This window comes from Vanessa cardui, chromosome 23 (assembly GCF_905220365.1).
Source record: "Vanessa cardui chromosome 23, ilVanCard2.1, whole genome shotgun sequence".
In the NCBI taxonomy this organism is placed as follows: domain Eukaryota; kingdom Metazoa; phylum Arthropoda; class Insecta; order Lepidoptera; family Nymphalidae; genus Vanessa; species Vanessa cardui.
Genome location: NC_061145.1, coordinates 9178319 through 9200195, shown reverse-complemented (window position 1 = coordinate 9200195; position 21877 = coordinate 9178319). Strand labels below are relative to the sequence as shown.

General features: G+C 31.7%; 1 protein-coding gene across 2 annotated transcripts in view; it reads right to left on the bottom strand.

The window, feature by feature from the left end:
* Window positions 1–2093: 2093 nt before the first annotated feature.
* The window catches only part of LOC124539781 (facilitated trehalose transporter Tret1), a 29849-nt gene continuing 10065 nt past the window's right edge, over window positions 2094–21877 (bottom strand). For both annotated transcript variants that reach the window (XM_047117130.1, XM_047117131.1), the window contains exons 2-11: window positions 17456–17617; window positions 7823–7978; window positions 7138–7340; window positions 6208–6394; window positions 5597–5718; window positions 4532–4708; window positions 3595–3687; window positions 3125–3351; window positions 2410–2562; window positions 2094–2148 (exon numbers count right to left, since the gene is read on the bottom strand). In XM_047117130.1, coding sequence (XP_046973086.1) covers window positions 2124–2148; window positions 2410–2562; window positions 3125–3351; window positions 3595–3687; window positions 4532–4708; window positions 5597–5718; window positions 6208–6394; window positions 7138–7340; window positions 7823–7978; window positions 17456–17570 — 1458 coding nt within the window. In that variant the 5' untranslated portion in view covers window positions 17571–17617 and the 3' untranslated portion in view covers window positions 2094–2123. The remainder of the gene's footprint in view (window positions 2149–2409; window positions 2563–3124; window positions 3352–3594; window positions 3688–4531; window positions 4709–5596; window positions 5719–6207; window positions 6395–7137; window positions 7341–7822; window positions 7979–17455; window positions 17618–21877) is intronic.

The window sequence follows — 21877 nt, the reverse complement described above, 5'->3', positions numbered from 1 at the left end:
ATTCATTTAAAAAAACAAATCATTTCAACTTTTCATTGGTAGTATTTAATTGTTGACGATTTAAAAACGCTTCATTGAAGTTTACTTGAATAAAATTGATTTTATTTGATTTTCTCTGCTCTAGTACTACTTATATGCTATTTTTTTTAAATATTGGACAACATCACATAGAATACTCTGATCCCAATATAAGTAGCTAAAGCACTTGTGTTATGGAAATTCAGAAGTAATGACGGTACCACAAAAACTCAGACAGACAAAATAGAAAACTAATAATTTTTTTCCACATCGACTCGGGAATTATCATTACTTTTCTATGTTGGTGTTCCATGACACAAGTGTTTCAGCTACTTACATTGGGATCAGAGTAATGTATGTGATGTTGTCTCAATACGTAAATCTCAAGTTTTCCTGCTTTCTTTGGAATTGGCTATTCTATCTACTATGTTGTAGTTCAAGGTCTTAGCTGTTTATGTAAAAACAGTATACATGTATTTACTTATTCTGTTGTTGGAATAGTCTGAAGGAAATAAAAACACACATATGAAATAATTAAGAAAATTTATTTAAAAACAATATCACAATTTCATTAAAAAAATATATGTACAACAATGTAACAATAAAATTCGTTATTTAATATTATCACAACATAGTAACCATACTATATAGGTATGCGTAATATTTGCACTTTGGTATGTTGCTTTGGGCATATTGTATGGCGATCTTATTATGTATATTTCCTATATTATATTCAAAAGTAATTTATATATAACAAATAAATAATGTCAAATTAATATAACTTTGCCGTTTATAAGACGTTTTTGTGTTATTGCAAAACATCATTAATATTTTTTTAATTGGTATAATTATTTGACATTTTTTAGTGTTGTCACAATATAAATTAAAATCGATCGTCTTATATTCTGAATTGTCGATTAATTTAAACATATCGATCTAAACATTTAACAGAATATTATACAGAATAATACTAATGTACTATATATCCTTAATAATAATTCCGAATATATAAATATTCTATAAAAATATAGACCGATTTTTAAATTCGTTATGCGAAAGATTTAGGCGTGTGTGTGCGAAAGAGACAATTGTACGAGTGACAAGGACGATCATAAAGGATTATCACATACTTGAAACTACACATTTAGGACTAAAATGAAGGAAAAATTTATAAGATTAAGGGCGGTTCAGTTGCCCAAAAATTAAGAGAAAATATGTAATCGTATTTTGAAGCAGTTAATCCAGTGTTATTCTGTCAAGACTAACCGAGTTAGTATTGAAGCCTCCTTTTCTTATAATCTAATATTAGTCTCTCGATTAAGTAAAGTGTAAGTAATATACATCCTATATGATATTAATTTAAACATGTACTATTTTTGCAAGATGATCTCGTTAGCTATAATAATAATTAACAATATTGCCCACCACTTAATAAACTCTAAATGGGAATGTTTTATTTTCACATTAAGCACGATAAATCTTCTATGATATATTTGCGCAAAATGAAATCTGTAGCTAATATATAAAATAACCTAATTAATTTAAGTTGTTTTGTTTTAAAAAAAATATTTAACATTTTTACATCTAAATACGTAAAATAAGTTCTAGAAAGTTTAACAAAATAAATAATTCAATTCGAATATGTCATAAGTTTAAACGGAGCTTTAGCTTGAAAAACGCATTTTTACGTCACATAAAAAAACAACCTTTTCTGTACATTTCAAATACTTTTGTCAAATATCTTATTATTTTAAAAATTCAATGATTATTTTTTCTAAAATAGCGACTAAGTCTCAGGTGTCAATATAGACTACCCAGAACCATTCTTAGTAAGATATTTTGTTTTGACATATTTTTGTTGATAAATTTCCTGGTCTAAACATGATATTATCTAGTCTAGTTTTACTTACAATATTAAAAAACAAACTAATTATAAGTAACGTGAAATAAACTTTAAAATAAACGTAAATTAAAAAATAAAACAAATTAAGGATGCGAGGCAACGTTTTGTTTTTAAATTATTATAAAGAGTTGGTCCCATTCAGCACACTCTTTAAATTAAGATTATTTTTTTACTCGTCGTTTTTTTCACTGGAATGATGTGATTAAGCCTTTTCAGATTTTTTGTTTCTGAAAAAAAAATAAAAATAAAATTAATTTATTATTAATCTAGAGCTAAGATTATTTTTAAGGCTTTGCGTTTTCAACCGACTTCAAAAAGGAGGAGGTTATCAATTTGTCTGTTTTTTTTTTTTGATAAGAAAAATTGTCCTGAAGACGACATGTACATAAACTTTACATGATAACTACGAAGATTTAACGAACGAATATCTATTTGAAATATTGCTCAACTCAATTTGACACTTAAAAGAAAATCATGAAAGTACATACCCGCCTCCCAGCATCTCCTGGATCTCCTGGAAGCTCTTGCCCTTGGTCTCCGGTACCAGGAACAGTGTGAAGAAGAATGCCAGCACACAGCAAGCCCCAAAGATGAAGAAACCGACGTGCATACCGATCGAATCAGATATCGACGGGAAGAACCTACAAGGAATTATGTTATGTAAATTTTCGCTCAACGACTTATGTAAATGTTATACTATGAAAGATAATTGTATTATTATCACGATAGAGTCTTATTTCATTGTTTATATATACTTATATTATTAGCAAAAGTAACTCTGCCTATCATTCACGGCAATATCATACCAAATATGATGACATTTGTTACGAAGAAAAATTTAATTCTGGGAAACTACCAGAGGTATTTACTTTACTTTTTATGCTTAACACCTAAAACGCGAGCAATGCTGCGGGCGACTACTAGTTCAGTATATACTATTATCACTGCAGAGTCCATCGGCAGAAAGGTGTTAGAGTTGGTTCTAAACTCGATGTTAAAACAACCTTCTGACGTAATAATAACTATTCTATATTTCTGTAAATATATATTATAGTATAGTAAACTACAAATAATTAAAGATAATGAGATCTATATTTGACTAATATGAGATTCGTAACAATATTAACGATTTGTTTGTTTTTATCATCAAAAAGGAAAACGAAGATAGTAAATTTAGTTTTAAAGTAATAAATTAAATCTTACTTAGTAACGAGGAAAGAGAGAATCCAGCAGAAAGCAGTCGCGATGGGGGAAGCGACCGCCTTCACCTCGATTGGGAAGAGTTCGCTCATCACCGCCCACGGCAACGGTCCCAGACCCCAGCAGTAGGTGATGATGAAGAGCACCAATGACAGAACCGGCAGGAAGCTGATGCTACTCACGACGGGGCTATCGAGGGAATCCAGCAGGAAAAACATGCCGAGTAGGAGCTGAAAGTTGATTTTGAAATATATTCATAATAAAATAACCATGTTCATTTAAAACCGAACAATATGTAGGTCAAGGGGTATTTTTTTGAGATTTAAGGATAAGCAAAGCTGTTTTGGTGATGAATTTGTATAAAACGTCGATCGTCTGATAAGTTCATTCGTTCAAATCTAGTTTGGATGAGGCGTTTTGTAGGTATCTCCAAATGTTATCAAAAAGAGGATAACAAAATCAACGGTACTTACAAGACCAATAGCGGTTCCGCATGACGATACCAGCAGCAGCAGTCGGCGACCAAGTCTGTCCACCACGAACGGCGTGATGAACGACGCTACCAACTGTTGCCAGAATTATACATTTATTATTTAACCTCTTTGTATTGCATTGTAACCAATGATATACTAATAAACAGATATGTTATATCCATACTAAACAACAGAAAAAAGTGTGCCGCGCCGGGGACTGCTTATTATACATTTCGTTACAAGTAAAAAGGATAGCTTGATAAAAACAATAAGTAAAAGGGATAACTAGATGTTTTAAGTACGCAAAACGTATTACTACGTAATAATGGTGTATTATAACGTATTACTACGTAAAACAACTAAAGGCAAACGTCCCAATTAGGACGTTTTCTAGTCTTCACTTTATGCGCGTTAATAACATATCTGTTTACTACAACATCATTGATTGTAACCAAAGGCTTTATGTCGATTTTTTTTTGTTACTCATATTTGAATCGATGAAAATGCAGTTACTAATTCCTAGTAAAAATCAACGCCAAGCAATTTATTGACGTAAACTCAGTTTCTAAAGATTGCCTCATAGAACATAGATTATATAGAATGCGAATTGTTTTTTTTTTTTTAAATTGATCGAGTCTTTTCCTTGTCTTTTAAGACAAATATAAATATTACGCAGATGTCATTAATAATTTGATTAAAAGGCTAAATTTGTCAGCGGAAAGAATACTTGAAAGTTAACCGAAAACAATTGTTCATTGGTTTCAAAAATCATTTTTATAATAATATTATATATTCAAATGAATACAATCAAACGCACTGCATCTACTTCCCTTTATGTATCAATAAAGATGCATTTGCATGGCATTAAATAAATATTAATAATTACATGTTATACTTCGAAGTTCAAATGTAGATATAAATATGAATGAAAAATGACCTGCACAGCACCAATGATGGTAGTGGCATCAGAAGGATTCATGTCGGTACCAGAAGCCTTGAATATGTCCGTCATGTAAAAGAGAACAGCGTTGATGCCACTGAACTGCTGGAAGAACACCAGCGCGCAGGAGATGTAGAACGCCTTGAAGTTACTTCCGCGGAACACATCCGCGATCTATTAAATTTGAATAACATTAGGATTTGCAAGGAAAATTTCACAAGGAACAAAGTTGATTCCCCTATATATGACTCTTTAATTGCAATTTAGTAAATTGTTACAATTTAACAAAGAATTAAGTAGTTCAACTGTTTTAGTGTTTGCTTATTCCTGAGCGCTATGGGGTACAAATTATATTTATATCATAAGACTCTCTTCATTAATAAACCGCTTCAGAAGACTGGTCGGTTCGGATTACTTTGGCGTAACGCTGCTGATATTGAACCTGTCTTTATTTTACAAAAGAGAGCAATCCGGTTTATTTATAATCTTGGAGCTAGAGACTCTTTTCGGGATGTTTTTAACAGAGTAGGAATACTCACTGTTGCGTCGCAATATATTTACAACAATATCATGTATATTCACAATAACATTGATCACTTTGATAAAATCAGTGATAATCATTGTATTTGCACTAGAAGTAAGGATAAGCTTATAACGCCAAGTTTCCGACTCCGCAAAGTCAATAAATCTTTTTTGGCAAGGTATCCATTTCTATAATAAAATGCCGCAGACATTTTTAACTTTGCCGTCTCATAAGTTTATAAAAAATACATTGGTAAAAAAGGCGTATCATTTGATACAAGATTTTGTAGGTGATAAAAAGGATGGTGGAATTAATACCTGTTGACTTCCTAACTAATATGATTGTATTTATTAAATGTTGAAAAAGAGTAACTACTGAGTTTCTTGCCGGTTCTTCTCGGTATAATCTACTTTCCGAACCGGTGGTAGTTTCTTTTAATTTTTAAATGACGATTAAAAAGTGCTTGTAAAAGCCCACTTGAATAAAGTTTATTTTGATTTTGCTAGTGTGATAATAATACAAAAAAGAGATTTTGTTACCGTAGCAGTCTTTTCCATGGAAGCAGTTACGTCAGCCGCGATGAGGCTCAGTTCCGCCTCGACACCCGCGCGAGATTTCCCTCTGATAATCGAGAGACATTTCGCCGCCGCTTCTCTGTCCTCTGCATAAATAATTACCTAATTACGTGTAACCATATACCTAAAGTTATAGGCGCGTTGAGTGTTAAATTTTTATTCCATTCCCATGTCCCATTTACTTTATTGTGGTCCATAAATTATATAAAAATGGTCCCAGTATTATCGTGTATACATTAAAGTAATGTTGTCTTAAATTTTCGCGATTTTTACACATTGAAATAAAACTAGTTATAACGGATTTGAATCGCAAATCCTAAAGACTGCAAGACCTAAAGATACAGTCAGTGCCTTCTGCGTGCAACCGGAACGTTACTCAAGATACCAATTGAGAAATCGTTGGCGGTAGTTGCAAATAATATTTCTTTTGTTCTTCAAATAGACAAATGCCACCTTAGTCTACCAGTGACCACGAACGCTGTAAAGTGCTCGTAACGTCGGGATGTCAAAAATAATAATATACGCGATTCAAATCCGTTATAACTAGTTTTATTTCAATACATTAAAGTACTCACCTTTCAGAAGATGGTAGGTGGGTGTTTCGGGCATGAAGAAGAACGCGACGGCGAAAACAGCTACAAATGCTATGCCCACATATGCCACCGCGCCGTAGGAGATGACTGGTCCTATTCCGTACACCAGCAGGAAACCGACAGTGATGAACATTTGGAGGAAGGAACCGAGAGCTCCTCGCGAGTCATCCTATAAAAATAACGTTCTCAGTCAAGGATAGTGATTTGGTCCGTATGAAAATAGAACTCATCAACTAATCAAGAGCCGAGATGGCCCAGTGGTTAGAACGCGTGCATCTTTTGACCATCTTATCATCACTGAGTTTTCATGTGCTTAATTTCTGTTTAAAATTATTCTCGTGCTCAGCGGTGAACGAAAACATCGTGAGGAGACCTGCATGTGTTTATTTTCAATGAAATTCTGACACATGTCTATCTACCAGCCCGCATGGTTAGGTAACTTTCGGAAAAATGATGTCGGCGCGCGTTTCAGTTATAGACAAGTGCTATCCGTAAAAATTAATAATCCTTTGATGGTACCCATACTTATTTATAATAATTCAACAAACTTCCACAGAACAAATCGTTATAAAAATGTCTATATCTATCAAAACAAATATACCTATTCCTAGTAAGTAATGATAATAGTATTTTGAATACAATAACAGTTTGTAACGTAAACCATGTGACTTTTGACCGAATACACAGCGTTGGTAATTCTTCAGTTGGGAAATGTCATTTATATTTCTTTCTTTGCCTTCAGGATCTCAGAAGAAGTTAACTAATAGTAAAAGTAAAAATAAATATACATTGAATCGTGATAACATACAATTCAGGTAAATAGCCCGAGTTTAAATCGGTAATATTCGGGTTAAGTCCAATTGTCCCGTCCGCTCGGTTATTGAACCGAAATTGTACATAATGCATATTTACCGTAGCAATTTCCGCGCAGTACATGGGTGATATTGTGAAGAGCATGCCTACAGCTACACCCCAGAAGATTCTGGCAGCGTATAATAGAGCCATGTTGCTCGCGACTGCTGCCAAAATCCACCCGATGAGTAGGGGGATTACTGAGCTCATGAGACCCCATTTTCTACCAATTTTCGACGCTGCAAAACCTCCGATGAACGGTCCTATAATATAACGTAAGCATTAAACAAAAGTTTCAGTTGCCAACGTATTGGCTATATAAAGTATTATTAAAATTACACATTGAATATTACTTATCAGTGGATAAATTGCAAATAATGATGATTTGCAGATTTTTTTATTTGTGTTCATAGATATTTTAACTATAAGTTAACGTCTATATTAAGAATGACGACCTCCATGGTCGAGTGGTGTGTATACCGGTTTTCATGAGTACGCCACTCCGAGGTCCTGGGTTCGATTCCCGGCTGAGTCGATGTAGATTATTAATAGTTTTCTATGTAGTCTCGGGTCTGGGTGATTGTGGTACTGTTACTTCTGATTTTCCATAACACAAGTGCTTTAGCTACTTACATTGGGATCAGAGTAATGTATGTGATGTTGTCTCATATTTATAAAAAAAAATAATATGTACTTAATATATATCTCATAGGCCTTTCAACGTTAATACCTTTCTTCCACTTACCAAGAATAGCACCAATGTTTAGAAGTGATCCCATCCATGCCAGCTCGTCCGATGTAGCTGGTCTCCCCAAGGGGGATTCATTTTCGTCTTTGAGCTTGGTATTTATCGGAGCGGTCCATCCCATTGAGTAACCAGTGGATGCGATCGCGATATTCGCTGTGAATAAAATAGTATAGTTATTAAATGTAGACTTAACAAAATACAGAGAAGACAATACTAAAAATTAAAACGAAATTCAACAGTACTGGTATTTATATATCTTTGGGCATTTATATCTGGTACTGGTACTCACTTGCCTAACATCAATATTTATACTATTGTGTTCTGGTAAGGTTAGTGAGCCAGTGTTTTGGGCACTGCAAAATGTTTGTCGGATTTTCGAGAGTCTACTGTATTTTATTATTTTAATCAGTGTATACATCGTTGAAAAGCCAAATAAAATTAATAAATAGACATACCTAGCCATTTGGGTGGTCAAATTAAAGACATTTAGATGGTCTCATAGTCAAATACTATTATATTGTTAACTAAGCATACTCCTATCATGGCGTGTAGACTTAGCCTAACAGGTTATTTGTAGCGAACCCGTGGCAAACATGCTTAATCAAACGTCTGTACTGGGGCTCGTATAGGTATAGTCATTTGTCACAATAGATGCCGTTTGCAAACCATAAACTATGTGTACCCTGATAACGTATGTGCAATAGCGATCCGTTTTAAATTCGCACTCGAACTACTTATTTATACAACACTAGTATACGCCCGCAGCTTCGCTCGACTTTAAGGGTAGCCTATGTCCTTTCTTGGAGTTTAAGTTGGCTTCATACCGAATTTCATTAAATTCGGTTCACCGTTTCGGTCGTGAACGATCGTTAGACATACAGACAGAGCTACTATCAAATTATATACTATCAAAGAGCTGAGATGGCCCAGTGGTTAGAACGCGTGCATCTTAACCGATGATTTCGGGTTCAAAGCCAGGCAAGCACCACTATATATATGTATGTATGTGCTTAATTATATTTATAATTCATCCCGTGCTCGGCGGTGAAGGTAAACATTGTGAGTAATCCTGCATGGGTCTAATTTCATCTAAATTCTGCCACATGTGCATTCCACCAACCCTCATTGGAACAGCGTGGTGGAATATGTTCCAACTACTTCTATGAAATTTATAATATTAAATAATGATTCCCTTAGGTGGTCGTGGTTACGAGCATGGATACAGACTTGTAAAACAACTTAATTTTGTTCAGAAGATATTTTGTAGCAGCGTGGGTCTTCCGAAGATCCTCTTTCACAAAACCCTCGACTACTCTAATTGATACTTGAAATACGTGATGAAGGATAGCGAGTTCAAATCCGGCCGGATCAACAAACAAAACAAATTTTGTGTTTTAATGTTAACAATACTCTTAGTTGGATCTTCAAACAAATTTCAGACTTTGTGTTTTGTAAATATAAATGATGACAAAATGCTCAATTATCTTGTAGGGATTATCTTAGCATATACGATAAGGTAATCATAGGCTACATGTGGGTAGGATCTTTGTTGGATACCATATATATATAACATAGTAATACAGAATAATAAATACTAGAGCCATTCCAGTCATTTTGTCCTAAAGCAGATTAATAAATATTTATATATACACATTTTATCGATTTCTTCACGAGGCGTATCCGGGCCTTACTTAAATTCAAATTTAAATTCCTTTATTAAATATAGTAGCATTACACTTAGTCATTAATAGTAAAATTAAACACTACTATCGCGCCGGTTCGGAAAATGAACATCCCTGACCTGAGAAGAACCGGCGAAAGAAACTCAGCAGGTGTTTTTTGTCAATTTCATTTATTGAATATGATTAAAAAAACCTTATTAAAATTTTAGATTAGATAGATTATGTTAATGCTATTGAAATATTATCTGTGATATTAACATTGTAACACAAGAGTGTCATACATACACGACATACAGATAAAGACAGTATGATAATGATACATCGATATTAGAAATAGTGTTTTTGCGCAGAAGAGAATATTCTACCACGATGCTCCAATGCGGCTCCAATGCAATTAAACACATGCAGCCTTACGATGTTTTCCTTCACCCACAAGCACGAGATGAACTATAAACTCAAATTTAGCAATAAAAAAAATTAGAGATGCTGAATTTGTACCCGCAATCATCGGTTAAGACGTACGCGTTCTAACCACTGGGTAATCTCAGCTGGGCTGCAGGGCTGACGTCATACGGTTCGACTGTAAGACGCACTTATTGGTCTATTGTGAACAAAATGCCTTGAAATTGTTCGCATCCTGCGACAGAATGTTTAGCGTGCGATTATGGTCTATTTTTACTGTTTTAAGGTTAAACATGATATTTTAGAAATAGACAAATAATTTTTTTTTTTTTGTATAAATTTCATTGTCTTTTCATCAAAATTCAAATATTCTTTATTCAAGTAGGCTCATAAAAACACCTTTTAAATCGTCGTATTGGAATTAATGTAAATCTTACCACCGATTCGGGAAGTGGATTCTGTTGATAAGAACCGCCAAGAAACTCGGTACTCTTATCCACCAATATAATTACAGAATGTGTAATTAGACTAGAAAGCCACAAATAGTAAGTCCACTTTTTTTTAAATAATTGTTTTTCAGTAATAGGTATGCCTTATTTATTATTATTTTTTAATTTATTTGTTGTTATAAGACATAGTTAATAATTTGATCAGTGGTATCTAATAATAGTATAAAATTTGACAGTAGTAGAGTAGGGTTTATGCTGATGTGCCGTCTTATAATTAATAATAATTAGTTATATTTATATCATATTTAATAAATGTAGAAAATAAAAACTTAAAAAAAAGAAATACGTAACGTAGTTGCCAATCTAATACGGAGCGTAAATACTTATTTAACATTTAAACTATATTTAAATGTATTGTCAATGTCAATATTGAATGTTACGAGATATAAATCAAGTCACAGATAACATTACAATTGATACATATATACACACGTGAGAACAATTATTTAATTTGTTCATTTATTTATATTTCATTAGCCCAGCTGACTCAGTGCGAATTCGTCATCAACTAAACAACAGCAAGTTCAAATCTATATAATTTATATTTCATTTAAAAAGAAAGGATTAAAGTTAATTGGACCGAGTAATTAGTACGTGTGCATTTTAACTGATGATAGCTGTTTTTTCAACTTATAGGCATCTAACAACTTTTTATGCACAATTTGTGTTTATAATTCTTTTCGAACTTGATGGCGAGGGTAAACATCGGAAGGAAACCTGCACATGTGTAAATCAATACTGGGATACACATTTAGCAAATTTACATGCGTATTCTAACATTGAAGCAGAAGGCATTACTGAATTTTCATGACAGACACAAAAACAGCGTGTTTATAATTCATCATGCATTGGAACAGCGTGGTGGAATATGTTCCAAGCCTCCTCCTCGAAGGGATAGAACTAATTTCAGGTAAAAATTGTCGTTGTGGCGCAGAGATAACGGGTGAATCTTTATCTTCACAACAACCTGTAAATTTCCCACTGCTCGACCAAGGCTTTCCCTCCCTTTGAGCAGAAAGTTTGGAACATATTCCACCGGCACGCTGTTCCAATGCATGATGAATTATAAAAACGCTGTTTTTGTGTCTGTCATGAAAATTCAGTGTTGCTGAATTTGAACCCTTAATCATCGGTTAAGATTCACGCGTTCTAACCACTGAGCCATTTCGACTCATTTGTGTATATACTGACTGATATAATCTTGACTAATATAATGATATAGCTAAGGAATCGCTAAGCAACAATAAAAGATAATTAGTTCGTTCGAGATATGATATCTGCAATTTCTTTCATTAGAAATAAAAAACACGTACGAATGATGTGTGATACAATCGAATTAAACAAATAAGATATCGATAGATCGTCTTATCATCGATACGTGATACGTGTCGAATAGAACAACCAATAAATATGCATCGTTAACACGTCTGTTTTGCACAAAACATTTTTTTTATTCGATTTTTAAAATCGATTTTTTTTTGCGAAGGATTAAACTTTTCATAGTATAACTAATTTTTTTATCGATTTAAGATAAATCGGCGTTATCTCGAATTCAATATTGAAAATACGAAATTTAAAATAGTTAATATTTCATAAAATTTTAAAATGGTTGACTTATACGAATAGGTATTTATAAAAAAACATTCACTAAGAAGGTTAGGTTGGTTTATTATCATTTTATTACGAAAATAATCTGTTTTAATTTTATAAATGTGAATGTAACTCTGACTGTCAGTCGCTCTTTGACGACGAAACCGCTGAACCGAATTTGATGAAATTTGGTATGAAGCAAACTTGAACTCCAAAAAAGGACGTAGGCTACATTTCTCCCTAACTCACGACAACCAACACCATAAAACGCAAGCAAAGCCACGGGCGACTACTAGTTTTTACATTACATTATAAATATACAAAAATAATAGTTCTATGAGTGATCGTTTTATTACTGAGAAATTGAAATTAATCTGCTTATTCCTCAAGAACCTCAGAACCTGAAACTGTAGAATACAGCTACTAACTTAACGTTACAGTAACTAATTATTGCGCTAGCTAGTATAAACTACATTTGTAAACATATAAATTTTATTACAGCTATGTTTATTTAATAAAAGTTATATGTCAAAGATAATTCGAGCAGCGATAAGTGTAAGTCAATAAATATGCAATAAAGTTAGCGAAGAAGCGATATCTATCGAGTTAAATTATTTAAGACTAACTTACTTCGCGCGATTTCGCTCGATAGATTAGTAATACCCAATGTTGTTCTATTAACACTTAGCATTGTTGAGTTGGTTTTAAGTTGAGCAAGTGTAAAGCACAAGGGTCTTAATTTTTAAGAATTCTATTTTATTTGTTATATTATTATTTTATTTATTAATAAATTTAATCTACTTCTTAAGAATTTTGAATAAAGAATTCTTAAGTTATTAGGAATTCTTAAGAATTTAGATGTAAGACATGTTAATGAGATGGCTGGATGGATGAATTTGTGTTTATAATTCATCTCATGCTCGGCGGTGAAGGAAAACATCGTGTGGAAATCTGCATGTGTCTAATTTCATCGAAATTCTGCCACATGTGCATTCCACCAACCCGCTATTTTGTATATATTCCACCACGCTGCTCCAATGAGCAGCGTGGTGGAATATGTTCCAAAACCTCTCCTTAATGGAAGAGGAGGCCTTATCTCAGCAGTGGGAAATGTTACTTTACTTTACTTTAATACCTAATAACTTACCATCATATGCCCTGTATATAAACCCACCCATTTATGTCAAAATATATACAAAAACAATTAATTTACGTATTATTATTGTTTTTTTAGGTTATGGGTCTCCAATTCGTCTAGTACTATTATGCCTTCAAAATTAATTTGAGCATGTAATCTCGAACGAACCGATCAATCTCCATCGTGTCTTCTCCATCGCTAGGGACATTGGCGAAATAATCTGTGGCTTATTGGCACAAATAAAAGCCACAACAAAAAAAAATTACGTCATAGTAAGTTTGACCCTAAGGAATAGGCAATAATTTTGACTGAATTTATAATCAATTACGGTAATTCCTAGTATCACTAAAAATATGACGATGTTGAATGAATGAATGTTTGGATTTTGATTTTGTTTGAGAGGCTAAAAGGAATATTAACTAATCGTTTATAACCAAAGTTTTATTTAGCAACAATTGTGTTAGTCTTAAAAGACCAACCCTAATTTATTCTTGTTGGGTTAGGTTAGGCATCTTTTCTTTTTCTTTACATTGATTGTATTACTAAACTTTCTTATTATTATTATTTGGGAGCGAAAAGGCTGCTTGTACCTAACGCTTATTATCATTAAGATATCACAGGTGTAAACAATCCTGCAAAAAGCCTAATTTGTTACGGATTAAGATTAACAGCCGAAGTTATCAAGCTATATTAAATAGATAGATATATATCTTATTCAAACGTAATACAATAATTATATAATAAATTTCAACAATATAACATAAAAATTATAACATATGTACGATATGATCATTTGTTTATACTATTTATGTTTGTTTAAAGATCTCGGGAAGATTATTAACACAATTTTTATCATATATCATAAACACCTAATTAGTTATCAGTAAAAATCGATAGCAATTAATTATAATAATTATATATATCAACAACATACAGTTTGTATTAAAAACCATTCTAGGCATTGTTATTTCTTTCCAGTAATTATAAATTACAAACTATATATAAAATGGACTGAGGGAAAACAAAGTGATTTATCAATTAGTAATTAATCTTCCAATAAATAAAACCTATTTCATTTTTACGGGCGATTAATTAAAAGAGATTAAATTAATTTAACTCCTAATATATCTGATGACTTCCACGCAGGACATATTAATAATAAACTAAATAATTTTATTTAACTAACATGACTTTGTATTTTTAAATGTTAAAAAAGAGTAACTACCTACTGAGTTTCTTGCCGGTTCTTCTCGGTAGAATCTACTTTCCGAACCGGTGGTCGCTTCACTTGGTTGTAAAATGACGATTCAAAAGTGCTTGTAAAAGCCTACTTGAATAAAGTTTATTTTGATTTGAATGAATCTCTAATATTATTCTAATGGTACTTTATAAAAATAATTGTGTTATACTAAATGTGTTTGCTGTTAGGAATTGGTGATGGTTTAAAAAATATCTATTGTGACTTTCTCTTGTGGATGCCCAGGGTTGCAGATGTCTAAAACCAACCCTGTTTGTAAAAAAACATCATCATTTTATACTCGTATTCCAGTGTAGTACAAACTATCTGAATCTGTAAAACTGTCTGAATCTGTGGACTTCATAAGCAGCAAAAGAGTTTTCGCGGTATATTATAAACGAAAATAATCCAATTACTTCATTGAACCAACCAGCAGTTCGAACCAGGAATAGAAATGTCACATTAAATCCACAATATTAACTTCAATTAATTATGGAAAACGATTTACAAAAACAATAGCCAACGAAACAGTTCAATGAACCCGATTGTTGATACAATTACAAACAGTACGACTAATTTTATATATTAACATTTATATTATGTTATCAAACGACATAATATTATATTCGTATTTTTCAAAGTATCATCGATAACCTCATTATCAGTGTTATAAAAAATAATAGCCTTCATGTTTAATATCAACAATAAATATAATTTACAAATATGATTGTTATGTCATAAAAAGTTTTATATGTACAATATTTTATACTGAATTTAGCTGGCCTACGTCCGATTAATATAAACAAATTAAAAAAAAAACAGTAGGTACTGCGTAGTGTTGTTCACACGTTAACAATTTTTCATGCTATTTATATAAAATGTTTATAGTTATCGTATGTTTATTAAGAATTGAAGATTATAACATTATTTATATAAATAAACTAGTTTTTTTCCGCGGGTCACCCTGGCTTTTCTGTACCCCTGACAACGAAAAAGTAACAAACAACGAAAAATAGTTCCGAAAGTGAGTTATATCATTATTTATCTTAAAACATAGTTTATTTTGGTTTTTTATTAAAAAAATAATAAATAGAGTTCTTAAAAAGATTGATTATTGTAATCGTTATCGTAACAAAACAATTTATGACGTTTTTTAGGAATAATACCACTGAACTGATAGCAATAAATACCAGTAGGTAAAGATAAATATAATAATATATGACACGCGCCCGCGACCCCCCTAAAGGGCACCTATTTCACATACAATATTTAGCATTCGATTTCTAAAATTTAAGCTATTTAATTTTTATGACATGTTAACACTCACATGTATATAGGGAAATGTGTTGCTAGATATAAATATTTATGGTTGCATAATTATTACGACCTTAGTCAACTGAAAAAGAACAACGTTTATAAAACCCTTACAATATTTATTATTTACAGAAACACTGCGCAACTTTAACATGACAAGGTATATAGTTTAAATTCGATTTTACGATTTCAATGTACGTTTAATTCAAATCTTAAGTTATTCATTAATTAATTATGTAGTTCAATGGCTACGTCATTGTGACCTATGCGCTATATAAATAAATTTGTGAATAAATATAGAAATCACATGACTTTAAATAATTAGGCGGAGTTCAAAATTCGCTCGTGTAAATTAGCAACGATGTTAACGAGCGAACATTCTAATAACAATCCAAAAAGTCCACAGACCTTTTTTGATCGATTTTGATTTATATAAAAATAATCCGAACGCGCTAAATTTTACCATATAAGTTTTTTGTATTTAGAACTATCTCTTTTTCATAGTATAATTTAGCGGACTGGCTATTAGGCAATCTGATGGTAAGTAGTTGATTTTATGGTGGTGACCACTAGTAAAAAGGCGTTGCTGTTAGAAATGTTAAACATATGTTATTTCTTATGTCCGTAGTTAAACTGGTTTCACCCTTAAAACAAGAACAAAATAATACTAAGTATGTCTGTTAAGCGATTTATTTAATTAGCCATTATAAAGAAAACGTATCCTCCTTTGTTAATGAAGATACGTATTGCAGACATATCTTTTTATGTATGTCTTATGGCTTGTTCTATTGTTAATCACTTGTTTATTTGTATTATTTAATACTGTTGATATTAACTAGTATTTTGCATTCTATAATTATCTATCATTATGTAAAATTGCAATTATTCATTTCTTTAATGTATTATAAATTGTTTATTTCAATGAAACAAAGACACTTTAATAGAACAAAAAGTATTGACGTGTGATAAATAATGACATTGTTTATTTTTAATATTTATGGCACACTGTAGGCAAAGATCGAAAAGTGTACGAATATTTAGATGCGCTCGGTGCCAAGTTAATTTTATTTACTTTTATTATTTTATTCGCTACAAAGAAGACGCTACAAATAGCCTGGATGGTTAAGAAATGCATTTTCTTTATATAAACAAGAACCGAAATAAACAATTTTCTTTTTTTATATTGGCAACAGACTCTACACGTTCAATATTCAATACAAATCTACTTTTAGAAAGAGCGTGTTTCGTTTTATAAAATTAGAAATGTAATATTTTATTTTTATTTAATCATAATTCGAATTAGTTTCACTTGTAACACGCGTTAAGGTAAAGCATACGTACTATTTTTAATATGCATCTTTGAGAAATTAATGTTTGCAAAATATAAAAAGATAGGTTTTATAATTTATACATATAATAGAGCTTCAGAAAAAAAAATGCTGAATATGACTCCTTAGCATGAGGCGTTTTTTGAATCATATACATATTTTTATGAGTAAAAAACAGATAAAATACCATTTTAAATTGAAATTCCTTTGATTAATGAAGTGCATCAATATAATTTAACACTACGGCACAAAAACCATCGAGATCACTAAGAAATAACCACCAATCCGAATCAAACTCGCGCACAAAAAAAAATCACCAAACATAATAAAACTTTTTTGTTAAACCTCCTTTTCACTTAGACCTTCGAAAGTTTTCTTTACAATCTTAAATTATTTTGACGTTTTTTTTTTTAATAATCATGAAACATACCGACGCCGGCGATGATGTATTGCCGCCAGAGCTGCCCTCCCTCCATTCTGAACGTTTGTTGGTTGACTGGTGTGCCGGTGTCGACCGGATCGTAAGCGTAATTCCTATCTGCCATATGTGACGTCACGACGTCTTAGGTCGGCGCGTGCGGACGCCCCAAGTCTGCAAAAAAAGTTTATCTATCATTCCAAATTTGAAAAAAAAGTATTTACTTTAACAACTAAAAACAGGAAAAAATACACAATTGCATTTTGACAGTTCAAATCTGTAAAGAGATAATAATAAAAGTAATCTGTAATCTTTTTTTTGACCAGTTTCGAATTTTTTATTTCTGAATTTATTTTTAATAAAGGATTTTTTATAATATAAAAAAAATCTTATCATATACATCTTACAGTGCTGCATGTCTAGTGTCATTAATTCGATATATAACTATGTAATTATATCACATGAAACAACAACATTTGTGCGTCAAACAATTAAAATCTCGGTTAATCTAAATACTATAAAAATCGTAGTTATTTTTATAACTAATCCGGTTTGAATTACTTGGTCTGTAGAGTAATGCTCGGTATGGATCTCTATTGGCAGATTTATCTTTCAACTATAATGGAAAAGATTACTATTGGTTGATTGAAATCGATTTATTTTTATTATTTTACCTCTGTACATAACTGACAATGAGTCTACTTTCTTGATGATTATTTTCGACATAATCTGTATTTCCGATCGCTAGTTTCTTTACATTTAAACTCAAAAAATACTCGAAGATTTAAAGGTGCTATAATGAGCCTGATTCAATTAAGAATATTTTAAATTTTTATTTTTGATATCTTATAAATTAATAATACCAATATCATAAGAAGTATTTTTATTACAGAATCTTTTTGACGACCAAAATATATTTTTTGGCTTTATAGGAATCGGTCTTTGTTGTGAATGACCTTAAAAATAATAATGATAATTATGTTTAAATGTATTTGTAAATTTATGTGATGAATAGTGCTCCGTTTTACAAACAACTGTTTAAATAAAATAATTGGTTTATGTTATCATTATTTAAATACTTAATAACATTATTAAATAAAAGAAGAAAAATTATACGTTATGTATCATCTCACCCTTGATCAAAAATTTGTAATGTTATTTTAAGTCTGTAAATGTCTGTGAAGGTTTTTATGACAATTAAATATATTAAAGAAATAATTTAAGGATACAACAACATAGTTGTTTAATACATTAAGACAAACACTTAGTAAATGTGCCATTGCTGGGCGTAAACCCCCTATTCTTTTTACGAGACAGCGTGGAGCTTACTAAATAACGATACTACGATGTGGGTTAGTAAAATACACATATACATCTCACAAAAAACACGCGGGTGCAAGTATTTTGGCAATCTTGCCTGAAAATAACATTGGTCCAAGACCTCCTGTCCTGATCCTCTTTGGCTGTCTCGCACTTGAGGATCTCAACGGCACCCTGAATTTTTGTCTCTGGATTAAGACAGATCTACCATTTTACCATAATGTATAGAAACATAAATTAAGCAAACTATGATGCTCCTACGTCTTCAGGAGAGGTTGTATGGTCTTAAGTTTTAGGTATAAGTAGAGGGTATATAACCTAACCTAACCTAATACCTGCCTCTCACACGCGAGGCAAAGCCCGACGCAAACATATAAGTAGATTACTTTTTTAATAAAATGCCATGTTTTATGACTTCTATACCTATTTAGTGAGAAATAAGACAGTCATTGGTAGCTTTATAGTTAAGTTCAATTAAGTTAAGTAAGCTGTTAAGTACAAAGTTACGAGGGAAGTGTCATGGTACATCGAGTTCTCATTATAACATATACATTGAACATTTAAATAGGGATATCAATTCAAGAGTTGAAACAGCCCAGTGGTTAGAACTATGAGATTATAAATCGAACATTGTGGGCTCCAACCCGGGCGGATGAAACTGAATTTTCACGCGCTAATAATTTCTATATCTCTGATGGACTATGATGTTTTCAGTATTCATGTATGAGTTTTAGGGTTGTGGTTGTGATGTGTTAAGCAAAAAAAGGAATCAATGTCCTTTCTTGGAGTTCGAGTTTGCTTCATACGAAATTTCATCAAATTTGGTTCTGCAATTCGGTCGTGAAAGAGCGACAGTCAGACAGACGGAGCTACATTTATAATATTAAAATAGATTGGTTTTAAATCCATCAGATTTAAGTGTGTATATGTATAATGTGTTGTTAAATAACAGCCTGTTAATATTCCACTGCTGAGATAAGACCTTCTCTCCCTGTGAGGAGAAGGTTTGGAACATATTCCACCACGCTGTTTGGTTCGATTTGGTTAAATACAAATGTGGCAGAATTTCTATGAAATAATTTCATAGAAATATGTGCTGTTAGAATCCTAATATCCGACTGGCACTGGCTTTTAACGAATCAATCAATTCTGGGAAGTGCAGGCCTTTTTGTAGGAAATAAATAATAACATACTTATTCATTCAACGTTCACTAACTATCAGCTTGCATGGGGCGATTGCTATCTTACTGCTCAACAAAAACTATCAAACTGACTTCTTCGAACAGACTTACCTTCAGGGTCAGATTTTTTCACAACTATTTGTAAAATTGAATTGTAATTGTGGATCAATAAATTAAATAAAACGAATTTCTTTATTATTTTTACGTATTAATTTAGATTATTGTTTAAATATCATTGATATTAAATTTACCTGCGTTTTCGTTTTTGTGATATTCCCGGTTGTAAGTCTCATGATGGAAGACACTCTATCTCTTAAAATCTCTATAAATGACTCTATATACTTCGTTTGTTGGTCAATTTACAAATGCACTTTCCTGATTATGATATTGGGATTTATGCATGCAATATGTGATCATTTTTATTTTTTGCATTAGTGGTAAACATATATCTGAGAATATATATAATTTTCTTAATCAGTTCTTGCTATCTATATAATTGAACAATATATTTAGTACTTGGATATTAAAAAGTCATTTAGACAGTTTATCTTTGTTTATCTGTGCAAATTACAAATTGCCATAAGGCTCTCTATACATGGTTTTTTTTTAAATTATTTCATTATTCTAGACGTTTAATTTTTTTTATTTTTTTTTCAAATTATAACATTTTTAATTTATTTTAAGAATCAAATGGCACAGGCACACTAATGTTAAGGATTCAATAGCGTAGATATTTAGCGTTCGTAGATATTTTCACGCAAAACATATATTAACCAGTTCTTACGGCTTCAATGTATCAACCAACTTTGGGAACTAACATTTCCTTTGGCCCAAACGCTTTGGGCCTGTAGTTGAGGCTTGATCAACCTTTTAACCAAATCTATAGAAAATACCAGCAATTTATATTTTTCACAAATGAATTGACATCATCATCAGTTTACAGGAAAATTATATACTACTAGAAAAGAAATGAAAACACAACACTTTTTTCACTAATATGATCTTCTTCTTAACAGAATTTATGATTAGGCACAATTATTGTTGTCTCCGGTATTTTATTACGTAAACAAATATACAGCCCTAAAAATATTGCGGATTTGGACACAAGGTGTTCTAAGTTTATCTATATTTCTCGATAGTGAATAATATATAACACCAATTTCCGTTGTTAAACAATAAATCTGAGATAAAATATATCCTATAATCTATTCTAATGGTAATAATGCGAAATTAAGTCTATTACCTCTTACAATTAAAACACTGAACCAATTTAGATTGAATTTGGTGTTGCTTGTGTCTCGGAACATATGGGGATACTTTTCTCATTCACCCCTCAAGGGGTACAATGTGTGGTGAAGTTTAATGTGTGATTGATAAAGTTTTATGAATTGAGCACGAGTGGAGCAGTGGAGCTAATGTGTAATATTTATGAGATCATATTTTATGTTGCTTGGCGTTAGAGAACGTACTGGACAGTTTATTTACCTGCTCAACTATATCTCGACTCTTTATAGAGTATTAAATGATTATTCGTAATCTTTATTAATGTAATCAACAAACCCCACATTAATCATAAATAAATTATGAATTTAAAAATCAATGATAAAACGAAATTTTAATCAGAGTGCACTCGAATACAATATCGTCGCGATAAATCATTTGATATCTATGGAAATATTCGCGAAGGTCTTCGTAGATAGGGTCTGTCATAGCACGTGTATCATATAAGTATATATTCATTATGACTTCCGAAAATTTTAGATGATAGAACAAACATAAAACGATAAATACTTGTTTTGATTGATTACCTCTCCTATAATATAACATATGCAGTGTTGTACATATAAATACAAGAAATAAGAATAAACTTGTAACCCCCAGTTTCCGTTTGCATACGGTAAATAGAACGTTTTTGGGCAATGGTATACGCATA